Genomic DNA, 26149 nt, shown 5'->3' with positions numbered 1-26149 from the left:
CCAGGCTCAGCTGGCTCCCAGCGCGGCCCGGGGAGCAGCTGGGGAAACAAACGCCTTAGCCCTGGAGGCCTGGCTCAGCACAGAAGCGCCAAATAAGGCGGGCCGACTCCACCCGGGCAGCAGCGATTGCTCAGAGGGGGCCGATGACTCACTCACTCGACCCAGCCAGCCAAGCACCTCTCTCCCTCCCGGGGGACCCTCGTCCTGTCCCCCACCACACCACACCACACCCTGGGAAACACAACTGGGGAATCCTCCCAGTTCTCACCCCGCCCCTCACCTGGCCTCCCTGAAACCAAACCTTGTGGCTTCAGTGGCTCAGCCGACTTCTCAGCACAGCTTCCCCGGGAGCTCCCGTCCTTGAGCTGCCAAAACACAGGGGAACAGGGCCTCGCTCCAAGCTTTACGGGGCAGGCATGCTTAATAAATGTCTATTGATCAATGCATGCATTATGTCAGAGGACAAGGGCAAAAACTGGGCTGGTTCTCGGATGTATGCGTGAAAGCCACTCTGTTTTCATCACCGTGGAAGGGAAGGCTGGGGTAAATCTGAGATGCTTCAACGCAGGCTATTACAGCGTCTACAAGTGAGAGTTCTCATTAGTGCGCCGCAGCTCTGGAAGAAGGGGAGGTAACTTGGAACACACCCCACTTAGCATATGGGGACCGTGGGCCCCAGAGTGGAGAGTGTGACTTGCCTAGCTGGGTATGAGTGGGAACTGTGGAGTTTCCGTGACCTCAATTTTTCTGGTCTGTAAAGTACAGCACTTTTTTTGTTTTGTTTTGTGTTTGTTCTTTAGTCAGGGTCTCTGTTTCCCAGGCTGGAGTGCAGTGGCATGATCAAGGCTCACTGCAGCCTCAATCTTCCTGGGCTCAGTAATCCTCCCACCTCAGCCTCCTGAGTATCTGGGACTACAGGTATGCACAGCCATGCCTGGCTAATTTTGTTTTGGTTTGGTTTGGTTTGGTTTTGGTAGAGATGGGGTTTCCCCCATGTTACTCCTGGGCTCAAGCTATCCTCAGTCTCCCAAAGAACTGGGATTATAGGTGTGAACCACCATGCCCACCCTAAAGTGCAGCACTTTGAACTTTTCAAAGCACTTCCATTTAGATTCCATCCTCTCTCCTTAGATTATCATAACTATAATTTGTGGATACAAACAAATGATGAACGAGACAAGTAAGGCTCAGAGGTTAAGTGACTCGCTCAGAGGTTAAGAGGTTAAGGTGACACTGTTAGCTACTGGCTTGGTCAAGAGTGGAAATAAATTAAGGAATTCTTTTTAATGCCCCAAGATTCCAAGATTTTTCGCCCACTTTGAACACATCATTCACATTTGCTGGAACTCTCCCACTCTACAGCATGGAGAGAAGCCACCCTACTCAAGAAAGAGGACTCAAATTTTATAGGAGCTGGAGAAATGAATGGTCTCTCCAACCTCAGGGGATTAAGGAAGGACTTTCCCATGCAACAATCTCCAAAAATACGAATCTGTATATTTGTAGGTACTCCATGGTATACAAAGCACTTTCACATCCATTATCTCAAGTGATTCTTGTCACTTACCTTACCCTGCAAGGTATACCCTGCAAGGTATTCAAGAGGATATTATCTGATATTTTAAGAAGAGTGAAAAGGCTGCAGCAGTTAAGTGGCATGTTCAACAATAATACCCCGTTTCCTTCCCATGTGTTGCATTACATTGGTTACCCCTGAGGTTCTGAGATAACCAATGTAATGATGAAAAACTCTCTATATTCATAATGGAAACCCAAAGCATCTCCCTCCGTTTTTCTCATCTCTGTCCTTAAGATGCCCAGGTAGGAGGAAGGTGGGTATGAAAGGAGGGGTGAAACCTTGGTATGGGCCGGGGGACAAACTGTGAGCACAGAGTAGCCCAAGGCTTCCCCAGAGTCATATGGCAAAAGGTGGTACCAGCTCATGGGTGAACCCAAGACTCCATGTCCTGGCCCTGGATCCTGCACCGAACAGGTGCCTTGGACCAGCCTGTAACTGTCATTGGAGGCCACCAGGACTCTTTATCACTCTTGAACTTGTAGCAGTCAGCTGTACAACCTCCAAGAGGCTGGCACCTCGGGCTGTCACTCCAAAGCTGCCTAACTGCCAAGGGGTGTCGAGTGGCCCACCACAAGCACAGAGACTTTCCCATCTAGTGTCCCATCACAGACACTAGACATTTTCTTTGTCCCCAGCCCCACGGTTGCTAATTATCTTTTGGCTGGTGACAGCCTCCAGATCTTTCTTTCTCTCTGCCCCTTCTTGCTCTATTCTTAGATTTTTTTTTTAATGCTTCTTTTCTTTAAAAATATAGCTGCAGATAAAATATACTTAGCTTCTCTTTCACACATATACATTTAAGAGAATGAAGGCAGGAAATCTTTATGGGTCTCTCCAATCACAGGCCAGCATGAGAACCCAAACCACCAGGAGGAGCCAGCCTCTCCACCATGAATGAGTAATCCCACTCACACGTTTATAGGGGGCTTTATTTAGGGTGTTCCACATCTTATTCTAGAAGCCTGGCCTTTAGCTGAGCCTGCGTAAAAGCCACTTTACATTTTGACTCCCACTTCAAACACAAGTTGGCCTGCCCATCTTCTCACACCTTCATGTGCGATCCAGACACATAGAGGAAGGTACTTCCCAAAGGCGACCCAAGAGTTCCAAGCCTTCTCCCCTCTCTGATTTCTCATCCCAGGATCAGACCCTGTGCACCACCCAGGCTGGCTCCAGGTGGTCATCTTCCAAAGCAAAGGCTATGGCCATCAGCACTTTTTTCCCCCTAATCATTTATTCATATATTTAAATTTTTTGGGACAGAGTCTTCCTCTGTTGCGTACGCTGGAGTGCAGACGCACAATCTTGGCTCTCTGCAGCCTCAACCTCCTGGACTCAAGCAAGCCTCCCACCTCAGCCTCCCGAGTAGCTGAGACCACAGACATGCACTACTATGCTCAGCTAATTTTCACACATTTTGTAGAGATGGGGTCTGTCTAGGTTGCCCAGGCTGGTCTCGAACTCTTGGGATCAAGTCTCCCGCTTTGCCTCCCAAAGTGTTGGGATTATAGACGTGAGCCACTGTGTCCAGCCATTTGTTTTTTTTGTTTGTTTTCTGTTTCTTTAGAGAGAAGCTCTTGCTCTGTCGCCCAGGCTGGAGTGCAGTGGTGCAATCAGAGCTCGCTGCAGCCTCAAAGCCCTGGACTCAAGGGATCCTCCCACCTCAGTCTCCTGAGTAGCTGGGACTACAGGTGTGCATCACCACACCTGCCTAATTTTTTTATTTTTTATTTTTTTAAGTGATGGAGTCTCACTAAGTTGCCCAGGCTGGTCTTAAAACCCCGGCCTCAAGCCTCAGCCTCCCAAAGTGCTGGGATTACAGGCATGAGCCACCGTGCCCGGTCCTTCAGCTTCTTTACTTCCCTTCTAAAACCACAGACACTTTGCCTCTGGTTGCCTGCTGTCATTGGATTCCACTGGACTATGTTTGGGGCTGACTTGTGACCAGTTCTTTATGATGTGGGAAAATGCTCATGATCTAGTATCAGGTAGGAAAAAAAATTAAATCAAAATCTTATTATGCAATGTGTTCCCAATTTCGTTTAAAAAATGTATATACTCACCCGCGTATATAAAAGACTAAAAGAGACTACACCAAAATGTTAGCAGTTATGTCTGAACTTGTGAAAGTTTTAGTTTTCTCTTCATGTATTTCTGAATATTCCACACTTTCTAGGATGATCCTGTGTAGAGGCAGTGCATAGCTCAGAATCTTTTTTTATTTTTATTTATTTTTTTTGAGATGGAGTCTCGCTCTGTTGCCAGGCTGAAGTGCAGTGGCACAATCTTGGCTAACTGCAACCTCCCCCTCCCAGGTTCAAGTGATTCTCCTGCCTCAGCCTCCCAAGTAGCTGGGATTACAGGCACCTGTCACCACGCCCAGCTAATTTTTGTACTTTTAGTAGAGATGGAGTTTCATCACGTTAACCAGGCTGGTCTTGAACACCTGACCTCAGATGATCCACCCGCCTTGGCCTACTAAGGTGCTGGGATTACAGGCGGGAGCCACCGCACCTGGTTGAGTCTTTTTTTACTTTTATTTTTTAAAATTTTTTAGAGATAGGGTCTCGTTATATCACCCAATATGGATTCAAACTCCTGGACTCAAGCAATTCTTCTGCCTCAGCCTCCCAAAGTGCTGGATTACAGGCACATGCCACCATACCCTTGGACTCTGAAGTTTGAGAGCCATGGTTTGAATTCCACATCCACCACTTGGTAATTGTGGGAACTTGGATAAAAGTATTTTATCTCTCTGAGCCTTAGTTTCTTTATTTGAAAGGGAAGATAAGAATGACTCCTTCCTTATTAGGATTGTCATGAGGAGGGAATGAGGTCATGCAGTTTTAGCATGTGTTTTGGTGCCTGAAATATAGTAAGTGCTCAGTATGTGTGAGATCCTTTTTACATATTACTTTTATACTCAGGAAAAGAAGTAAATGTTCTTAAAAAATAACCACTTGGCTAAAAAATTGCCATTTGGATTAAAGGACACCAAGAAAACAAAAGCCTTCCTGGAGATGTGGTGTCTCTAAAAGTGACTGAAACAAGAATGATCATACAATAAGGTAGGGGTTTAACTATGTCAACGTTCCTATGAAAAGGGAATACACGGCTGGGTGCAGTGGCTCACGCCTATAATCCCAGCAATTTGGGAGGCTGAGGCAGATGGATCACAAGGTCAGGAGTTCAAGACCATCCTGACTAAGATGGTGAAACCCTGTTGCTACTAAAAATACAAAAATTAGCCAGGCACAGTGGCAGGTGCTTGTAATTCCAGCTACTTGGGAGGCTGAGGCAGAAAAATCACTTGAACTCAGGAGGCGGAGTTGCAGTGAGCCGAGATTGCACCACTGCACTCCAGCCTGGGTGACAGAGTGAGACTCCATCTCCAGAAAAAAAAAAAAAGAAAGAAAGAAAGAAAGAAAGGGGAATATAAGGTGGGAAGGGTTTTGAATGAGGAGTGATGACTGTGATGAATGCAAAGTTGATGAAAGAAAACATAGATGCTTTTTAAATGAAAAAACAAACAAACAAAAACTCACGAAACTAGCTAGATTAGATCACAGTATAATGGACTGAGCTATAAAGCAACAAGCAGAAGAAAAGCATGTAACCCAGAAAGTAGGGAGAGTCTGTGGGTTGGGTAAGCAGGAATGCTGTGTCTAGCTAGGGCGTTAGAGAGGCAGTGTTGCCTAGGGCCCAGGCAGGATGACAGGGGCTGAGTCAGAAACAGCCCTAGGTTAAACTGGGGCAGAATTTAGACTGCATTTAGACAAGGGACTTTGGGGATTGGAACTATGGATTTGGCCAGCCTGGGGAGCTCTGAAACACAACTGCTTATAGCACTAGGTGCAGGACACAAGCTGAGTAAGTTAGGAGAAGGTGCACTTCACTAATCTGAATATAACTGGGAGCCTGGATCTTCTGACATTGTTCTTAAGTAGTGTGGCCTTCCAATAGCCTGACCTGTTTTGTGCCAGTGACACTAGAGGACGCTGGACACCAGAAAGAAGTAAAAAGAGAATCACCACCATTACTAGGATGCCAAATGGTGTCCAGATCTCCTCGCCACCTTGGCATAGTGGCCACATATAGTCACACAGAGTGGGGCTGCAGGGAGCCTCACAAGCTTCCAGCATGAGTTTGAAGAGGGAGAGCGAAAGGTGGAACTTCCTTAGACAAGGGCTCAATAATTCTAGGAGACCAGTTCCTTAAGCCAAGTCTCCTGGGGAACTGGCCATTGTTTCTTTCCACATTCTAGTCACCAACTTCCTAGGAAGATGTCCCCAGTCTCTGTCACCGAAGCCCAGCTGAGCAAGACAGCAGTGAGATCTTACTTTTAAATGTTGGTACCCAACTATAATTAATCTGCAGCATTGTTTGGGTGGGAGGAAGCAGAGAATGTTAGAGTTGAAACATCCTAGAAGTACATTTAGCCCAAACTATTCATTTTACATCTCAACAAATTGAAGCCCAGAAAGGTTCAGTGATTTTTCAAAAGTGATAGAACAACTTAAGTGGCTCAAATTCCAGGTCTCCCAATTTCCAGTCTGAAACTTACTTCTCTAGAACCACCCTGCCTGTCATTAAGAAACCTTTGCAATTGTTCAGGCATGAGATGATGAGGTTTTGAGCAGGGAAGGCGGCCCTGGGAAGGAAGAAGGTAAAGTTCACCGTGGTCTATTTGTTTAGAGACAATTTTCTATTTCTTTATATCCATCCATCCATCCATCCATCCAACCATTCTTTTTTTTTTTTTTTCCTTTTTAAGATGGAGTCTTGCTCTGCTGCCCAGGCTGGAGTGCCATGGCACGATCTTGGCTTACTGCAACCTCTGCCTGCAGGGTTCAAGCAATTCTCTTGCCTCAGCCTCCTGAGTAGCTGAGACTATAGGCACATGCCACAACATCTGGCTGATTTTTGTACTTTTAGTAGAGATGGGTTTTCATCATGTTGGCCAAGCTGGTCTCGAACCCCTGACGTTAGGTGATCCACCCTCCTCGGCCTTTCAAAGTGCTGAGATTATAGGCATGAGCCACCATGCCCGGCCCATCCATCCATTCTTGACTGATCCTCATTCTATGAGCCAAGGACTGTGCTAAACACTGAGTATATAGGAATGACTAAAGCATCACTCTCCTTTTAAGTAGCTTGCAGGCTGGTGAGTGGGCTCGGTGAAAATGCTGCAGCCAAAACCAACAAGTCGCTGCATCTCAGAAACCATGCTGCCATAAGCCTGTTCACATGAACTCTCAGCTAATATTCACACCCTTGTCTGTAAGTCACTGCCTCTGAAACCATCTCCCATCATTGGATGCTATCCCTGAGAAACTGGGAGGGGACCAGAGAATTCTCCCTGTTCCAAGAGAGCCTGGAGCACTTAAGTGATCTATAGGAAGCAGGAGCAAGAACTGCACTTAATGCCAAGCAACTTCCAGCCAGGTTCACGCATTATCTTGGCCAAGCTGCCACTTCTTGCCAGCTAAAGTCTCTGTGTGGGTGTGTGCTGGGAAAAGCAGGGAGATTCCAGTCTGAGACTCTCTTGCCTGTTTATCCAGGGGCAGCTCAATTCCAGTGCAGCTGACAGTTGATCTGGGTGACCAAATAGTGACAGCACCCTTGGGCTACAGCTTCTACAAGAACAAGTAGTGTTGTCACCCAGTCTGACTCCCTCCATCAACAAGAGATTTCCCAGCATTGACTTCTACAGCATCTACTCCTAGGGGAGGAACGCAGGGCAATAATAAACAAGGTGAGGTGGTTGCAGCTGTCCACCCTCCACTCTGCCTTATTTCACCAGGACTCTTCTTGCTCAAATATCAAGTAAAGCCCTAGAGCTGGCACCAAGAGGGTAACCTGTCTCATGGAAATGATGGGGCCCCTGGTCAGCCCTTTGATGGAGAGTTGCAGGAGGCTGAGGCCTCTGGGCCTTTTGTTACTGGGAGACAATGGGCTATGACCCTTTTATAAATATACTGAGTCCAAAGGTTAGCAGGGAGCAGGTGGGCAGGCTGGTGCCAGACTCCATGGAAAAGGAAGGGAGAAATGGAGGGACAAAAGAGGAAAAATTAAAATTCAATGACTACCCTGGCTCATGTAGCGAGCCAGGCACTCAGAACATGTATCACTCTTCATTTGTGTGTGTTCACATTTTCCAGAAGAAATTGAGTGTGAGAGCCTAAATAATTTGTCCATGGTCACATAGCTGGCCGGCCAGACTTGAACCCAGTTCCATCACACTCCCTCAAATCTGCACTTTTATATAACACCACCTGCTGGGATTGGAAGGCCAGTTGGGTGAGTTAGGACACAGAGCATTGTTATACAGAAAGGAACAGGAATGGATTCAGCATTTGGTAAGCTCTGACCCCTAGGGCGGAAAACCCAGTGGAAATTTGCATTCTTTTCTCTATCAATATAGGACCTCAGCATCCTGTTTCCTAGTCCCAGTAAATGGATTTTCCAGTGTTAAGGAAATCTCTTTTCAACTGTTCCTCTTACAGGGCTAAATGGCTTAGGTGAGATATACAAACAGAAAACAGATAAATCCAGGGTCATACTTTCTTTCAGACTTTTTATATTGCTCCTAATGTCCCCCATCAGATTAGACTGTGAGGCCAGGTGCAGTGATTCATGCCTGTAATCCCAGCACTTTGAGAGGCAGAGGCAGGTGGATTGCTTGAGCCCAGAAATTTGAGACCAGCTTGAGCAACATAGCAAGACCCATTCCTAAAAAAAAATTTTTTTTAATTAGCTGGGTATGGTGATGCACACCTGTAGTCCCAGCTACTCAGGAGGCTGAGTTGGGAGGATCCCTTGAGCCTAGGAGTTGGAGGCTACGGTGAGCCATGATGACACCACTACACTCCAGCCTGGGCAACAAAGTGAAATCCTGTCTCTAAAAACAAAAACAAAAACAAAAACAAACAAAACATAGTAGGCTGTGGGGGTTAGGGACCAGAAGCATACCCAGAGGGTTACCCTGCTGGTCTCAGTGGCCCACTGTCTGAGTCCTTTTTCCCTCTGACATTGGGAAGCCTAGGAGTACAAAAGTTACCAAAGCAAAATCCACTCGATGATTTTTTTATTGAGTACTTACTATGTGCCAAATACTGTTCTAGGCACTTGGGATATATCAATGAGCAAGACGAATATCCTTGCTCTCATGGAGCATATCTTCCAGGAGAGTAAATAACCTTTCTTTGTGTATTAGAAAGGCCATGAGCTTTGGTGTCAGGCCTGGGTCAGATATCAGCCCCAACCCTAATGAGCCAGATGATCTCTGGGCAAGCTATTTAACTCACTGAGTGTTAGCTTTCTTATCTGTAAAATGGGAACCATAGCATGTTGTAGGAGTGTTGTAAGGATTACAGATAATGCATGTTAATTGCCTGGCACAGAGCAGGGTTCAAAAATGGTTAATACTATTTTTCCAGTCCCAGCTGAATCCACAGATTCTGGGACAACTCGCATGCCCTGTTATTTAAGGGCTTCAACCAGAGCATTATCTTCAAGATATCCTAGAGAGAGTCTGGTGTGCTGAACAACGTAGTTGGGTTTGAATCAACCTAAGGCCAGTGAATTTTCCCTCTAGAAATGTCTGCTCCCACGCCTAGACCTAATGGAAAAGATAGGCCTGATTAGTCTCCCTCCCCTGCCACAAGCCACAGATCACTGGAGTGCAGTGGACATCAGATCTAAGCTGGAATCAGCATCTGTTGGCGTTTGGACTGAGAGACCGAGTTAATTTACTTTGGAGAGCTAAGCGGGAAGGCCACATGGGCTGAGAGATGGAACCTACTGCCTGGTTCACCCGCAACGGGTCCTGTGCTTGTGGGTGAAACAGCAGGAGCCCATCTGTGAAGAAGAGAGTGCTACAGCTCCAGGATGTAGGCGTGGCCCACAGAGGGGCTACACTTCCTACACCTAAGTTCTGTGCTATTTCCCCGTAATGTTCTCATAAAGCTCCCTTTTACTTTTGCTGCTTTGAGTAGGCTTCTGTTCTCACAACCAGATGATCTCCAAGACAAAGCCTGTACCTGTCTCAGAAGGTGGTTGTTGTGACATAATTTGGAAGCATCTGGCATTTAGTCGACATTCAATAAATGCTGTTGAAACTCCCCATGTTCCTGACAACCAGTCAGTCACTCAGCCATGGAAAGAGGAAATCTATAAATGGGCTAAACTAAGGGTGCATCTTAGCCTTATGGTTTATGAACATCTTTATCAATGTGGAAAATGAAGACAATGCTAGTATCGACCTCACTGTTCGCTGAGAATATTAAATGAGATGATTCAAGTTTAATACCTATCAAATAAATAATAAATGTTAGCTCACATGATTACTTCTACCATTGTCATAGTTATTTAAGATGTGACAAGAGCTGGGTGCAGTGGCTCACACCTCTAATCCCAGCACTCTGGGAGGCCAAGGTGGGCAGATTGCTTGAGACCAGGAGTTTGAGACCAGTCTGGGCAACATAGTGAAACCCCATCTCTACTAAAAATACAAAAAATATATATATACATAAGCTGGGCATGGTGGCATGCACCTGTAGTCCCAGTTACAAGGGAAGCTGAAGTGGGAGAATCACCTGACCCCAGGAAGTCAAGGTTGCAGTGAGCCATGACTGCACCGCTGTACTCCAGCCTGGGCGACGCGAGTGAGACCCTGTCTCAAAAAAAGATGCAACAAGCGTTGTTTTAGGTCTTGATCTAGGCAAGGAGGGAGGATGCAGTGAGAGCAGGAGTGGGAGCACACAGAGAACAGGAGGATGTTCTGGGGAGTGGGGTCAAGGGGTTGGGCAGTCAAGAGAAGGAACTGAGATGGAGAAGGGGAATAGGAAGAGGGGGGTCACTGGAATAATAAGCTTTACGTATATCTAGCACTTTAATGTTAATGGGATGCTTTTACCTACAATACCTTATTTGTCTGTCATAACACTCTATGGGGTACATAACGAAAGGTGATATTATTTGTTTTTTTTTGTTTTTGTTTTTTTTGTTTTTTTTTTTTTGAGACGGAGTCTTGCTCTGTCGCCCGGGCTGGAGTGCAGTGGCCGGATCTCAGCTCACTGCAAGCTCCGCCTCCCGGGTTCACGCCATTCTCCTGCCTCAGCCTCCAGAGTAGCTGGGACTACAGGCGCCCGCTACCTCGCCTGGCTAGTTTTTTGTATTTTTAGTAGAGACGGGGTTTCACCGTGTTAGCCAGGATGGTCTCGATCTCCTGACCTCGTGATCCGCCCGCCTCGGCCTCCCAAAGTGCTGGGATTACAGGCTTGAGCCACCGCGCCCGGCCCGAAAGGTGATATTATACAAACTTTAAAGAGGGCAAAACTCGGCTGGCCGCGGTGGCTCACGCCTGTAATCCCAGCACTTTGGGAGGCCGAGGCGGGTGGATCACAAGGTCAGGAGACCGAGACCATCCTGGCTAACACGGTGAAACCCCATCTCTACTAAAAGTGCACAAAAATTAGCCAGGCGTGGCGGCGGGCGCCTGTAGTCCCAGCTACTCGGGAGGCTGAAGCAGGAGAATGGTGTGAACCCTGGAGGCGGAGCTTGCAGTGAGCCGAGATCGTGCCACTGCACTCCAGCCTGGGCGACAGAGCAAGACTCCATCTCAAAAAAAAAAAAAAAAAAAAAGAGGGCAAAACTCAGGCTAGGTGCAGATGTGTACAGCATGTACCAATTGAAGCTAAATCCACTCCTTTATCCTTTATACCACATTGCCTCTGAAAATAGGGATTAAGAGGCTGAAATGAGAGGTAAAGACTGGAGAAGAAACTGGAGGGCTTCTCTGGAGAGGTATTGTTTTATTTCTCAGTACCATTTGGATTCCTCTGGGCATCCCAGCAACAGAATATCTCCACCCCATCAGCGGCAGAGGCTCCACGTATAAGCAGGAGATGGTAAAGTCAGGTAACACCAGGAGGCCAATGGAGCGGCTGAATAAACCAGGCTGGCCCCACACCCAGCTTCGTCACCGTGCCCCAGTCCAGGAGAAGGCTTTCTTTAGCAAAGGACAAGCGCAAGCCCTTTACCATTCAGGCCATGGTCTCACTGCTAACACCAGGGGCTGCCCTGCAACTATATCTAAAGCCCCTCCCAGCTCAGTTGTGTGTCAGGTCTAGATCTTACCTCCCTGAAGTCAAGGGTTAAATGTGCTCTCCAGGGAAACAAATGCAAATTCCCTGGAGCACTACCAACAAGCAGGGCTTGCTGTGAGTTCCTAGGCTCGGGACAGTCATCCCTGAGCTTAAGGTCAGTGCTGCTTAGCCCTTCCTTTGCCTCCTGGATACCACTTCTTCCCAAACCCTTAACATAGTGCTTGGCATATGGTCTGCGCTCACTTCATGTCTGTTGGATAAATAAATGGGTAAGTGAAAAAGCAAACGAATGACAGATTGGCTCTGGCAATCAAATCAGCCTGGGCTGTCACATTATGGTGACCCCGCCCTCTTGACTCTTAGACCCCAAATCAGAGATCAGCCGCCAACCTGACTTAATCAGCTGCTAAGGAAGGATGGAGTTAATACTGCTTCCCCTCTGCACTTCCTCTGACCTTTTGGAGGAGCCACACCCTGAGGAAAGGGTAGGGCCAAGAATACCCTGGCAGGAGGAGGTCTCTACCCACCTCTTTCCAGGACTTCTGCCTCCCCTCTCAATTACCCTGCCTCTCTCAGCTCAAGGCCCAGTGTGCAAGGAGGAGCTGTGGAGGGACCGTTAGGAGCTGCACGGTGATGCGGGCAGTGCCAAATTCTTCTTTGCATTTTCTGCAGTGCTAACGACCTTAATTGTTAATAATAACAGCAACAATAACAATCAGGCCACCAGCACCTTTATGGTTTCTAGAATTTGTCTTCCAAATTGCTCCTAGCACATGACCTCACACCATCCTTGGAGGGACAGGGATAGTTCTCCCTGCCATGTGGGTAGAGACGTTGGGTACCAGGGAAGTTTGGTGTTGATCTGGTCACACAGTGTTGCAGTGATGGGGTCGAGGGTCCACTCTTGGAGTGGGGAGAATTGGGCTGTATCCCCAGCTCTGCCTCAAACTAACCCAGCGTCTTTGGGCAAGTCTCGAGGTTCCAGTTCTCTGTCCATCTCAAATGCTCTGTCTCAATAAAATGAGACTGGTGACCAGCCCAAAGCCTGGTGACCGCCCTCCCCTGTACAAGGTCAGAAAGCCCCTGGAATGGATGCTTGCTGTGCCTATCCTTGCATCCTAACAGATGTCGTATGAGTGCTCCCCACAAAGAAGGCTGTAACATGGATGGCAGGGAGGAAACATCAAAAAATCATCCTAATGGTCCATGAGTGCCAGGAGAGCAGACAGGCGGCAGGCTGCTACTGCCAGATGCCATCCTGCCCACGGTACCGGCGCTGGCTCAGACAAAGGCTGGAGGCCTTCCAGCGAGTGGGATCAGACAGCCTCCCTTACCTGCCAGACCGATTCTCCAGGATGCTCCAAGTGTCCTCAGTTGGGATGCAGCAGCATGCCCCTTCCTCCCCGTCTCCCCTCCTCTCCTCCATCACATCTATTCTTTCTCTTTAAAATCCTGTTTGGCAGTCACCTCCTCCATGAATAATTTCCAGTTGAGCCCTGCCAAATTCTAGTCTCCCCATTCCTACTAACACCCCTTCAGCCCCCAGCCATCCTATTAGCAGCTACCAGCCATCACTAGGTCATGTGTCCCTATGCCAGATGAGATTTCAAGTGTGTGTTCCCGCTCTTGTATCCCCCTAGACAGAGGACGAATAGGGCCAGTATTTCCTATTTCCTCCTTTCTTAAATTTTCCTCCATCTTCAGCTCCCAAGATAGGAAGCAGGGCATTCGGGACACAAGAATAGCGGACTATAGATGGATGATACATTCCTCTCTACCTTGGGCAGTTTCCCTGGCCAGTTGCCAGGAAGGCTAATGCTAGAATCTCAGGCAGAGTCCAAACAAGGGCTCTGCCAACATGTCTACCTCTAGGGCTGAAAGTCTGGATTGGCAAGGAGGGTAAGCTGGCCTAGCAGCTGGCGACTTTGCCCAAATTTCTAATCCAACCCACAGTTCACATGAAAACCTAATCTCTCCAGCTCACAACACTGACTACAATCCCACTGACATTATTCCAACGTTGAATAATATTGTAGGTGAGCTACATGAATTGCCTTTGTAGGTCAAAAGCGGTTGTATATTGGCATTTTCATATGGTTCAGTCTAATAACTTTTGAGGGATTATGTGCCCTAGGAAACTTTGTGAAAGTTTGAATTTCTCTACCTCTAGCTAATATTCCTTAGTTTCTGGCCTAGGACATAGCAGAATTATGGCCTTGGAAGGTACTTCCTAATTGAAGTTCCCGGCAGGTGGAGGTGGGAAATCTTAGAACCTGTTCTACTCCCAAACCTCAATGGTGGCAGTCCAAAGACATATGCTTTTTGGCCTTTTTTCCCCTGGTCATCCTGGGCAGAAGGGTGGGACTTGTCTGCAAGTTGTTACATTGTGCTAGATTCTATCTTTGATAAAAGAGTTTGGTTTGGGCATTGAGAGTTTTACTCCTTTGTCTTCTATAGAAGAGGAGGGTCTTGAATCAGGAATGTCTGTATGTTCAAACTTGGTTTCATGTAACAGTGCAGTTGATGAAGGCTCAGAGATATCCCCTGCTTCAATCAAGGTTACACAGCAGACAAGAGTCCAGATTACCAGTTTTCTGACTCCCAGTCCCGTGCTCTTCTGGCAAGCCTGGCAGCCCACTAGAACAAACTCCTCCCTGTCTGCCCCCTTCCAACTTCCTGGCTCCCGCTCTTTCAGGCTCCCTCACCAACACAGAAGGGGAATTGACTAAAGGATTAATAGCCCTCGCCTACATAAGCCTACGTAAAAAGAGCCCTGAGTCATGTAGGGCCTAGCCCCAGGGTTTCCAGGAGAAGAGAGGGAGAGAAAAAGAGAGAGAAGCCATCCTGGAAACTCAATCTCTCTCCAGAGCGAGGATCAGGATGGGGAGGTGGCGGTGGGTAGCACAATGATTTGGGTCAATGACAGGACAGTCAGGTGTGCTGTCCTTGCCAAGGGATTGCCTAGAAGGCCTTGCTTAGCTCAGGCATGAAGGCTCTGGGCAGGCACTGCTTGCTGGTTTCTTTTTTTTTTTTTTTTTTTTTTTTGAGACGGAGTCTGGCTCTGTAGCCCAGGCTGGAGTGCAGTGGCCGGATCTCAGCTCACTGCAAGCTCCGCCTCCCGGGTTTACGCCATTCTCCTGCCTCAGCCTCCCGAGTAGCTGGGACTACAGACACCCGCCACCTCGCCCGGCTAGTTTTTTGTATTTTTTAGTAGAGATGGGGTTTCACCGTGTTAGCCAGGATGGTCTCGATCTCCTGACCTCGTGATCCGCCCGTCTCGGCCTCCCAAAGTGCTGGGATTACAGGCTTGAGCCACCGCGCCCGGCCTGCTTGCTGGTTTCTTTCAGAATCACCTAATTAGAGAATTCTAAGGGATGCTAAAGGTTGGTCAGCAACAATCTCTGGGCTGTTTGGTCAATTTCTTCTCTTACAGCCTGGGACCGCCCTCCTCAAAAGTTAGGTGGGTGACTCTGGAAGCCCTCAGTCCCCAGGTTCCCTCAGCTGGCCGCATGGCATGGTGGGAGGATGCCTGTCATCCTGCCTCCCTTTGTGGCCCACCCATCAGGGCACAGCTGCTCCTGTCTGGACAGAAGAGGCTGTGGGTAGGGAGCAGTGAGGGTGGGAAGGAAGGCTTCCTAAGGGACCTTACTTTCTCAGAAGATCCCTCTGTGTGGATGGGGACTTGCAGCACTCAAGAGCTTAGAAAAGACACTCCTATTGATCAGGAGTTTTGCAGATAAGGTGAGAAGAAACCAGGAATCTAGGAGTGCCTCTGGCATGGACTTCTCTCTCTGGCTAAGTGTTTGGAAAAATTTCAAACCTGAAAGGTTGAAAAAAAATAGCACAATAAACAACTGCAGACCCTTTACTTATACTTAGTTTCATCTTTTTTTTTTTTTTTTTTTGAGACAGGGTCTCACTCTGACAACCAGGCTGGAGTACAGTGTCATGATCACAGCTCACTGCAATCTCGACCTGTTGGGTTCAAGTTATCCTCCTGCCTCAGCCTGCTGAGTAGCTAGGACTACAGACAGGCGCACAGCCACCATGCCCAGCTAATTTTTTATTTTGTAGAGGTGGCGGGAGACCCCTTAAGCCAGCTCCTGTGCCAACATGTCATGACATGAGCACGCTCTAGTTTCTGGCACAACATAGTTCACTTATACTTTCCTGGTCTCAGACTTGGAATTAGTCATTTCTTCAGGGAGCACTGTTCCTTACAACCTCCCCCGTGGGAAGTTGTACTTAGAAATAAAAATCCAGGTACTAGGTGTGTTCCTGTCCACAGTCCTTTCAGTGGACAGACCCACAAGATATACAAAAAACCCCACAAGATTCTTTTTCCCCTTCCCTGGTTCCATACTTATATCTCTCTTTTTCCATAGTGAGACCCTGATTTCCAGAAATATCACCATAGTTACTCATTTCATCTATCATACAATAAACAAAACATAGTTTCCAATTTATGACACAAATACTACAACCAATAACATGTCTACAAAGTAAAAGTCAAGATTTCTTTGTAGTTTTTTTTTTTCTTACTTAAAATATGAATTCCACAAAGAATATAGAATCAGGGTTTTAAGCTTAAAAAGTACTTGAATTAGGCCGGGCGTGGTGGCTCAAGCCTGTAATCCCAGCACTTTGGGAGGCCGAGGTGGGTGGATTATGAGGTCAGGAGATCAAGACCATCCTGGCTAACACAGTGAAACCCCGTCTCTACTAAAAATACAAAAAATTAGCCAGGTGTGGTGGCGGGTGCCTGTAGTCCCAGCTACTTGGGAAGCTGAGGCAGGAGAATGGCGTGAACCCGGCAGGCGGAGCTTGCAATGAGCCGAGATCCCGCCACCCCACTCCAGCCTGGGCGACAGGCTCCATCTCAAAAAAAAAAGAAAAAAAAAAAACTTCTTACTTCTCCTGCTTTCTTATCCCAAAGGTGGCATACTATATACTGTACTATGTCTTGGTTTTTTCACTTAATAATATATCCTAACAACCATGTCATGTAAGTTCACAGGGCTCCTAGTCATTCTTTTTTTTTTTTTTTTTGGCTGCCTAGTATTCTATTGTATGGATGTACCATTGTTTGTTCAACCATTTTCTTAAGAATGGGCATTTGGATAGTTTCCAATGATTTCCTATTGTAAATATGCCTTTAAAAAACACCTTGTGGCTGGTCTTGGTGGCTCACGCCTATAATCCCAGCACTTTGGGAAGCTGAGGCAGGTGGACTACCTGAGCTCAGCAGTTTGAGACCAGCCTGGGCAACACGGTGAAATCCCATCTCTACTAAAATAAAAAAATTGGCTGGTGTGGTGGCGTGCACTTGTAATCCCAACTACTCACGAGGCTGAGACAGAATTGCTTGAACTGGGAAGGTGGAGCTTGAAGTGAGCCAAGATCGCGCCACTGCACTCCAGCCTGGACGACAGAGCGAGACTCTGTCTCAAAAAAAAAAAAAAAAAAATCACCTTGTACGTATCTTTTCATATTTGTCAATGAGCATCTTCTGGATAAATTCCTAGAAGTAGGGTTGCTGGGTAAATGTGTATGTAGCTTTGTTAGATACTGCTAACTTCCTCTCCATTGAGGGTGTACTACTGGTTTGTACTCCTGGCATTGATTATGCAACCTAGGTAGACCTTGCTATGAGGTGTTCTAAGCTAAGACTTTCCTTAAACCTAGCTGAGAGTCCTTGACCTTCCTACCAATAAACACACTGCTCCAAACTCCCTTTGCCACACCCCAAGTGAAGTGGCAGAAAGGCAAGAGGAAAGGGGTCTTATTAATCCCATCCCAGTTCATTGTCCCAGGGCTTTGTGCATGCAACTTGGGAAACTAGAGCAGAGGTGAGTGATGAGGCTGAGGATCTCAGGCAGTCAGGAACTGGGGTGAGGAAAGGTAGAAATGGGGGCTCTGCCCCTTGGCACCTATGTTCTCAATCCTTTTCTTTCCTTTGGCCTCTCCACTATCCCTTCACACACAGACTGCCTCTCAACAGCCTCTTCTCTGACCTGGGGCCCTTGGCTCTGGTTCTCACTAGATCCTGCCTGGTTTCCCTCCTCAATCCAAGTTCCTGTAGGCTGAACACAGAGGACTGGCTTAAGGTAGAGGCAGAAATAGAAAGTCCCTGTCATTTCTGTTTTAACATGTGCAGAGGAAATAAGTCAGTGGAACAAGAATGGCTCACACAAGGGGAAGAGGAAAGAGGACACAAAGAGAGATACTGGCAGAGGAAGCCAAGGGCAAAACATTCCACACAAGCATTTTGGACTCCAGCCCCAGGGCCTGCTCTAATCCTATGACCTACAGAAAAGGGGAAATGAGTGGAGAAAGGTTGTCATCCCAGTCTGACAAGGCAGAGGCCTTGCTTTTCTCATCGTTCTTTCCTTCTCAGCCCTACCCACGAAATACCGACTGGGATGACAGGAATCAATGCTTATCTAAGAAGCAGGGAGCTGGACTGGGTAGGGAGCCTGGAAGAATTCAGATTGCCTGAAGAATCCTTCCAGAGAAGGATAGTTAAGACTCTGGGTGGGGTGTTCCCCTTCAAAGTCAGATTGCTAATCTAACCTTGGAGTTTGGAGCTAATCTAACCTAAATCAAACAGTTTTTTAGGGGTGTGGCTAACGGGGTTTGTCTTGGTCATTCTGGGGACTAAGAATGAACAAGATCCTTTCCTCTCTCCAAGGTTTAGTGGGTCTGCAATGCTCTGTCCTAGTGGGCAGGGCTGATCCACGTCTTTGGGTGCTGGGTCCAAGGCCAGGAGCATTGAAAAAAAAAAAAAAGAGAGAGAGAGAGAAAAGTGCCCATCGGGGTTTCGGAGTTTTGGAGAGAAGCTAAATTCTTGAATAAGAGGCAGTTTGCAGTGGAAGTCTTGACCTGCTGACAGGTAGCAGGGAGCAGTCCAGCCCCTGTTCCTCTCAGGACCTCGGGTCAGTGGGAGTGGGGAAGAGTAAAGCCTCCCGATATCCTGGCCCAGGACGTCCAGCCCCTACACACCACCTTACCTCTTCCAGCACCCACACCTTCGGCAAATTCTAACCGCTCTCCTTCTGCCCCTAACTGGGTCCTCTCATTTTGATTTTCTTCTGACAAAGACCACAGCAATGTGACAAATCTGGCTAGCCACGCCCTGTCACCTCTACCGTGGAGAGCAGGCTTTCCACTGTGCAGAAGGGAAACTGGAGGCCAGAAGGCGGGTTAGGAACTCGCTGGCATCAGGCTGATTCCAGGGCCCCCCAAACTGCCCGTACTTCTCTCAATGCGCGTTGACCCAGCGCTTTAACGTCCCAGGCTCTGTGCTGGGCGCTGGGAGTCCCAGGGGTAAGACGGGCTGTGCTCCTTTGACTTGACCTTCAATCCAGAGACTTGGTGGTAAATGGAAGGGAGAAGGGTCTGAGGCTCGGCACGACCTGGGAGGCAGGAAGCCTCCGTTGGCAGCTCAGTTCGCATTCTCCACGGAGTTCTCAGACTACGGCAGAGGCCGGGAGGGTGGAGCCCAGCAGCGGAGAGGCTGACTGGGCGGGGTCGCAGAGGCCGCGGAAAGCAGAGGGGCCGCGGGGTTGCGCAGTCGATCCCGCCCCGAGCCCCGGGGGAAGGGCTGAGACTGCGGGAGCCGATTCCCCCCTTTGGCCGCGACCCCAGGCTCAAAGCCGCGGGAGCAGGCAACCCAGTGCGCGCTAAATAACGACCTCACGGAGAAGCAGTCCCTGAGCCCGTCAACATCGACCCCTAATCAGATTACTGAAAATAGGAAGGCCGGCTGCAGGAACAGTGACACTCTGGGCCCCCACGATGGGAGGCCGCGGCGGAAGCGGCGTGATTTTCGGGGTTGCACCTCAGCAAGATGGTGGCAGGGAGGATGGGACTCCCGAGAAGGAGCAAAGAAATGGATCCCCTCCCTCCAGGACACGGGCATTGATTCTGTCTTGGGGTCCCTGCCCACTGGGGAAGGCCTCATTCCCTTATCGACCAGAATACAGGTAGGGAAGAGTCTAGCCAATGGGGTGCAGTCAGATCAATTAACACTTCAAAATGAAAATCGGTTCCTGTTGCTTCCTCAGCCCCGAGATGAGCTCTCCTCTAAGTGTTTTGCTTCCTTCTCCCCCAGTTTCTCAGCTGTAGCCTTTACCACTCCTCCAAGCCCTGGGGCTGAAGGCAGGTGTTTCCTCTCCCCCAGCCTGATTCCCACAGATCTGTCTGCTTCAGGGTTTAGGGCCCACCTTCCAGAACACGCCTTACCAAGCTGCCACCATCCTTCCTGCCCCTCCCAGAGTCTGCTCCCCAAGCCACCACCCTCAGCCAAGGAGGGTAACTCAGCTCATGGGCTAGGAGGCCTCTTTCAGTCCCCTTCTTCATAAACGCTCCTGGCCCAGCCCCTCCTCACCCCCAGGCTCCTTTCCTGGACCTGGCCCAGCCTGGAATAAGCCTGGTCTCCCTCCTCCAGGTAGAGGGCCCAGAGTGAAGGGGGCACAGGAGGGCGTCCAATGAGAAGCCCTGGAGACAGGGCAGCTTGGGGAGGGGCTTAAGGAGTAGGGTGAGGGTCTCTAGACTCCCTGCCACACTCCTCACCCAGAGGAGGGAGCACTACAGAATGGGATTTTGTTTCCCTTCCCTCCCCAACTCTTTTCCCCTCTCCACAGGGGCCTCAGTTGAGTGTCGGCCTATTTCTTCATCTGACATTCCCCCTGGCTGGCCAGCAGGCGCCGGCATCATGTCTGCAAGTTATTGTAAGTCCGGCAGGAATGCCCAGGAGGGAGGTGCCTCTGGCCAGCAGAGTGCCCACTTCCCTCCCAAGATGTGGCTGCCACTCCTGCACCCTCCACACCCAGTTGGAGAAGAGCAGCGGGTACCCTCAGGGAGGTGGAGTGTATGAGGCCAGACTGGACTCGGGGAAGGATGCCAGCAGCCCCCTCTACCAAGAGCGAACCAAGTATGTAAGAGAAAGAGAGAAGGGAGAGCAGGAAGGACAATCCCAGTCTTAATTCCTAGCTCTTCAGCAAACCAAGGAAGTGACCCAAGACGCTCAGGGACCCTTCCACAGATGCCTGTGGCCCACCCCATCTGCCAAACACTCACCAGCCCCACAGTCTCCAGCCTTGAAATCGGAAACTTTTCAATTCACCCTTCTCCTTCCTCCCCTTTGGGACCAGAGATGTGTGGGGCGGTGCCCTCGGAGACACTCATACAGTTGGTTCTGGACGCTCACACACTCTCAAACAACAGCGGTACGAGGGAACTCCCAGCTTTTTCCACAGCTAATTATAGATGTGAAAGTCTGAGGATGTTTTGCAAGCAGCACAGATAAACTGCTGAGGTTTCTCTGCAAAGCTAAAGAAATTGAATTTGTGCACTCTCCTTTCCCCACTCCTCCCAACTTCTCCCGGCCCACCTCTACCCCATGGCCCCAAAGTGCCCCTCTCCTAGTTCCCGCTGCAGCCCCCCTTTCCTGCTGAAGATTTCTTTGGTTCCTTTTTTTTTCCATCTCTCTTTTGGGCTTTTGAGAAAGGGAACAGACACGGAAAATATTTTTGCAACAGTTTTCCATCCTGCGTCTCATTCCCAAGCCAAGGGGGAAGGGGAGGGCAGGAATGGAATGGGTTGAGGGAGGGGAGATAAATGTTTTTTCCAAGAGCTCAATTTTGATGTCAAAAAGAGTCCCTCCATTCCCCTACCCCATAGCCCAGGAATGACAAGAACTAGGAAAAGAGAAATAAATCACTTATTCGACTATACAGTTTCTCAGAAAACAGTATTTGAAAAATCTGTGCACACACACATATTTTTAAAAATCCTCCAAACCCAGTCGCATGAAATATGCTAGAAAGAGGAAAATTGGGGAGTTTTGGAAGCCACTGAGAGAAAAGAAAGAAACAAAGTTTGCAAATCACAAGTCAATTCATTCTCTGCAAGCCTACCTCTCTTTCTAGCAAAGATCCAGGTTTCTCCAAGCGGGACTCTCCCTCTGGGTTTCCATGGATGGGGGTTGGGTGGGGTGACCACCCACCAGACTCCCCAGTGTGGCAACCAAGCTGGAGACGCTGGCTTTGCTCTCTTGCCTCTCCGGCTAAGGCCGGGGAGTGGGCTGGGTCTCCTCCCCCTGCCCTTCCAATGGGAAGGACCTCTCAGGTTCCTGAAAGAAAAAGGGTGCAGGAGAGCTAGACGGGTGTCTCTGATCTTGCTCTCTTCAGAGGATGGTTCCCCAGGAAGTTCGTGCCCCCCTCCCAGCCCCCAGCGTTGGACAATCTCAACAGCAGAGCTTTCTTAAGAAAATGCTTGTCATGGCAACAGCTCTAGCTAACTCGGGCCAGACTGGCTCACCAGCTCTCCCCAAGCAGTGCGGGAAGAGAGAGGGGAGGAGCAGGAGCTGGAACAGAGGTGGGACTTGGCATGAGGCCAAACCATTACTCTACTGTTAAGGTGGCCCGATTCCTGCGGTTGCTTCCTGGTTCGTCTTAAGGGGGAATGGGGAAAGAAAGGGAAGAAATCCTCTCCCCTGTCGGCTTTCTTCCCCACCCTTGCTCTCACTTGTTGAATAGAAAGCTGAGTAGGGGTGGAGGAGGGGTGAGGGTGGAGGTGGGGAGTGGATGTGGGTGGCGGTATTCAACGGTTGCTGGGCGGAGGGGGAAAAAAAAGGAAGCTTCAGCAGGCGGTTGGCTTCCTGCAGCTCCTACGGGCCTCTCAACTCAACCCCTTACTCACTTACATCCAGGACCCAGAAACCCAAGGTGTCTGTGGACACTTGTATGTCCCCTCCCACCTTCCTGCTCCTGTCTGAATGGGGGTTCCTTGGAGAAGGAGAATAAATTGTTTTGTAAACGCATACACACACACACACACCTCCTCCCCGACACCTTATATACAGGTCACATTTTGTTCCCTCTTGCCCCTGTACCCACCAGAGGTATACTGACAGTGCATGAAAATAGCTGCCTACTTTTGAGTCCTGCTATGCATGGGCTATAACACCAAAAGCTTTGTCTATACGATATCATTTCTAGTCCTCATGGCAATCTTGAAAGGTACCTGTTATTAGCCTCATTTCCTAGCTGAGGAAATTGAAGATTGAGTGTCTGGCCCAAGGTTATACATCTGGTTCATGCCAGAGCCAACAATTCAAGGCCAAGTGAGACGGACTCCAAAGCCCAAGTACTTTCCTGTACTTGTATCATACTCCGGCACACGTTTCCTTTTCAATTTGGACACACTCAGACATCCATGCACACTTATACACAGCCTGTAAACTGTTAATCACACCCCCATACCCACACACCCACTAGCATTGTGCAACAGTGCCACCCATAGATTTTGCATAGAACTTTATGGCTTTCAAGCACAAACATGCACCATCAGCTGGTTCACACAACAACACATCTTCATTGACTGACAGATTCCCACACCTACCTCAGCAAACACACTCATATTTATATGCTTGTGGAAGGCACATTGACATATATCTCACAGGTTATAGCTATGAGCTATGCTGTGAAGAAGGTGACTGGCCACTACTTCCCAAACTTTTAAACAGAGAGTTGGGAAAAGGCCTCTTTGATCCTATCATTCTAACCCAACACCTCACACCACCCCTGTCCTTCTTTGCTGTCATCCCTGCCCCCAAGAAACAGAGCCACACGCACATGGAGAAACAGAGTTGTGAATTAGACCCAGGGGTTCAGTTTCCCCCGTGTCCAATTAGCACCCTTCCCAATGTTCTGTCATTTGGGTCCTCTTTTTCCTCTTCATTTTCTTACCCTGTTATTTCTGTTTTCTTTTTTTTTTGAGACGGAGTCTTGCTCTGTCGCCCAGGCTGGAGTGCAGTGGCATGATGTCGGCTCACTGCAAGCTCCGCCTCCCAGGTTCACGCCATTCTCCTGCCTCAGCCTCCTGAGTAGCTGGGACTACAGACGACCGCCACCACGCCCGGCTAATTTTGTTTTTGTATTTTTAGTAGAGACGGGGTTTCACCGTGTTAGCCAGGATGGTCTCGATCTCCTGACCTCGTGATCCGCCCGCCTCGGCCTCCCAAAGTACTGGGATTACAGGTGTGAGTCACCGCACCCAGCCAGTAATGTTTTTAGACTGGTTGGGCTGGGCTCAGAACTCAGAGTTCCTCAATGTGAGGCTGGAGATTGCCTGCTGTCATCTGAAAACACAATCCAAAATAACCCTGGCTAGGGTCAGTGGCTCATCCGTGTAATTCCAGTACTTTGGGAGGCTGAGGCGGGAGGATCACTTGAGGCCAGATTTCAAGACCAGCCTGGGCAACATAGCAAGACCCACCCCATCTTTACAAAAAAAGTAAGAGAAAAAAAATAAGCCCCTGCCTGTGCTTGTGCCTCTCCCTGCCAGCAGCCAAAGAAAGTTGCAGGGGTAGGGGGAGATTTTAGGGACACCCTCCATAGAAACTGTGGGTTGTTTAGTCCTTTTTGCCTAGTGATTGACCCTCCCACCCTCAAGGCACTTACAGGACCAAAGGTGACCTTTGTTCTCATTTCAGCCTCTTGCAACTCCACTGGTCACTCTCACCTTCCCAGGGCATTTCAAGAACAGAGTTGGTACCTTGTTAGATTCCTTCCTTCCTCCCTCCCTCTTCCCTCCCTCTCCCCTTCCCTTCTCTTCCCTCCCCTTCCCTCCTCTTCCCTCCCCTCTCCTCCCCTCCCCTTCCCTTCCCTTCCTTTCTTCCTTCCTTCTTTCCTTCCTTCCTTCCATCTCCCTTCCCTCCTTCCGTTCCCTTCCTTTCTTCCTTCCTTCTTTCCTTCCTTCCTTTCTTCCTTCCTTCCTTCCTTCCTTCCATCTCCCTTCCCTCCTTCCCTTCCCTTCCCTTCCTTTCTTTCCATCCCTCCCTCCCTCTCTCTGTCTCTTTTTCTTTTCTTTCTCTCTTTTTTCCTTCCTTCCTTCCTCTCTTCCTTTCTCCCCCCTTCCCTCCTTCCTTCCCTCCCTCCCTCCTTCCCTCCTTCCTTCCTTCCTTCCTCTCTTCCTTTCTCTCACCCTTCCGTCCCTCCTTCCCTCCCTCCCTCCCTCCCTTCCTTCCTTCCTCCCTTCCTTCCTTCTTTCTTTTTTTCATTATAGATCTCCCTGTGTTGCCCAAGTTGGTCTTAAACTCCTGACCTCAAGTGATCCTCTCACCTCAGCCTTCCTGGAAACTGGGACTACGGGCATACCCCACAATGCACAGCGCCTTTGTTAGATTTGGTAGACCCTAGAAAAATGTCAGCTTCAGGAGCCCAAATCAATTGTTGGGGAAGACATGAGAAAGAAAGGAAAAGAAATGAATCAGCCGAACAGAGCTGCAGATTTAACGGCTTGTCAGGCTCCCTGCTGGATGGCACCAACATGACATTTTAGCACCAATGAGTGTCAGTTGCATCTTTATCATAAGAAAGCCAGTCTCTGAAATGACTCTTTAAACGTATTAAAGTATATTTTAAGCTCGTCTGCAGTGGCTGTGTGTGGAGGCATTGCCTAACTGTTCAGTAAACTTGTCTTGGGGGAATAACAATTTAGGCCAGATGTATGGTCCCATTAAAGAAGAAGTCTGCTTTGGCTGCCTGTTTTGTGGGGACTGGGAAATGATACCTTTTCATAGCTGGTTATTATTGGAAAGGTAAGATCTTCCCCTCAAGCTCCCTGGATTCCAGCGAGACAGGCTCTGCCTGGGAGGTACTGTCAAAAGAGGCTCTGATGGCTATCCCACCTCTGGCTGGCGAGGATTCAGGGGCAGGCCAGGATGATGACTTTCAGGGTGGCTGCAGATCCTCCCCTTGACCGACTGTGGGGTTGTGGGATGAGAAAAAAGGAACCTCCTTCCCACTCCATTCCCACCCCAGCTCTGCTGCAGACAGGAGGGAGGTATGTTGTCCCCAGAGGACAATGTGACCCCAGAGGAGCCGAGTGGACCGTAGCCTGATCTCTGTCACTGAGCTGACCACTAAGGCCTGTGTTTTCTGGAAAGTTAGAAGCCTCGGTGCTTCGCTTCTTGCAGCGGCAGATTTGAGGTCTAGAACGGGTAAAAATAAACCTATCCATAAAAATAACCACTAGATGTGGGAAAATGGAGTTGGCCCCACTGGGGCAAGAAGGAGGACACTGCCTCTGGCATCAGAAGTTCATAGTCTGCATGTTCTGCTCAGCTCTGAGCAGTCCTGTTTCCCTCTTCTCTCAGCCATCCTCTTGACTTCACAGGTTCCTGTTCTTTAGGTCTAGCCTGGCTCTCCTCAGCCTCCTGTCCTCCCCATAGCAGGTCAGTCTCTACAGGGCTTACATCACTGTGGACGCTGTCCCTACCTCATCTCTCACTTGAGGAAAATGCAGTCAGCACTGTCTCTCGCTTAGGTGTTTAACAGAATGTGTTCCTCTGCCTCTCGATGGCTCCACCTTGAGTTTTCCAAATCTTCCTCACCATTTCCTGCACCTTCCCCAAATGCAGACTTCATGACTCCCTGTTGTGAATATCTACCAT

The 26149-nt window shown here is 48.8% G+C and overlaps 2 protein-coding genes across 9 annotated transcripts in view; one reads left to right on the top strand and one right to left on the bottom strand.

Annotated features, from left to right (window-relative positions):
- LOC104653806 overlaps window positions 1-20784 on the top strand; it is a 28052-nt gene extending 7268 nt beyond the window's left edge. Inside the window, 3 exon segments of the mRNA XM_030937761.1 lie at window positions 14384-14470; window positions 19297-19673; window positions 20334-20784. Of these exon segments, the coding sequence (XP_030793621.1) occupies window positions 14384-14470; window positions 19297-19673; window positions 20334-20675 (806 nt within the window). The 3' untranslated portion in view covers window positions 20676-20784.
- Window positions 1-22029, bottom strand: part of ATP2B4 (ATPase plasma membrane Ca2+ transporting 4) — a 108673-nt gene extending 86644 nt beyond the window's left edge. For 3 of the 8 annotated variants that reach the window (XM_010352876.2, XM_010352877.2, XM_010352871.2), the window contains exon 1: window positions 21609-22029. The gene's annotated coding sequence lies outside the window, so the exon portion shown is untranslated. Of the gene's footprint in view, window positions 1-20769; window positions 21090-21608 lie in introns of those variants that run through there. The other 5 variants (XM_030930593.1, XM_030930586.1, XM_030930624.1 and 2 more) reach the window with 3 other exon arrangements.
- Between the last annotated feature and the right edge of the window lie 4120 nt (window positions 22030-26149).

This window comes from Rhinopithecus roxellana, chromosome 1, assembly GCF_007565055.1.
Source record: "Rhinopithecus roxellana isolate Shanxi Qingling chromosome 1, ASM756505v1, whole genome shotgun sequence".
Lineage (NCBI taxonomy): Eukaryota > Metazoa > Chordata > Mammalia > Primates > Cercopithecidae > Rhinopithecus > Rhinopithecus roxellana.
This window is presented reverse-complemented; position numbering and strand designations above follow the sequence as displayed.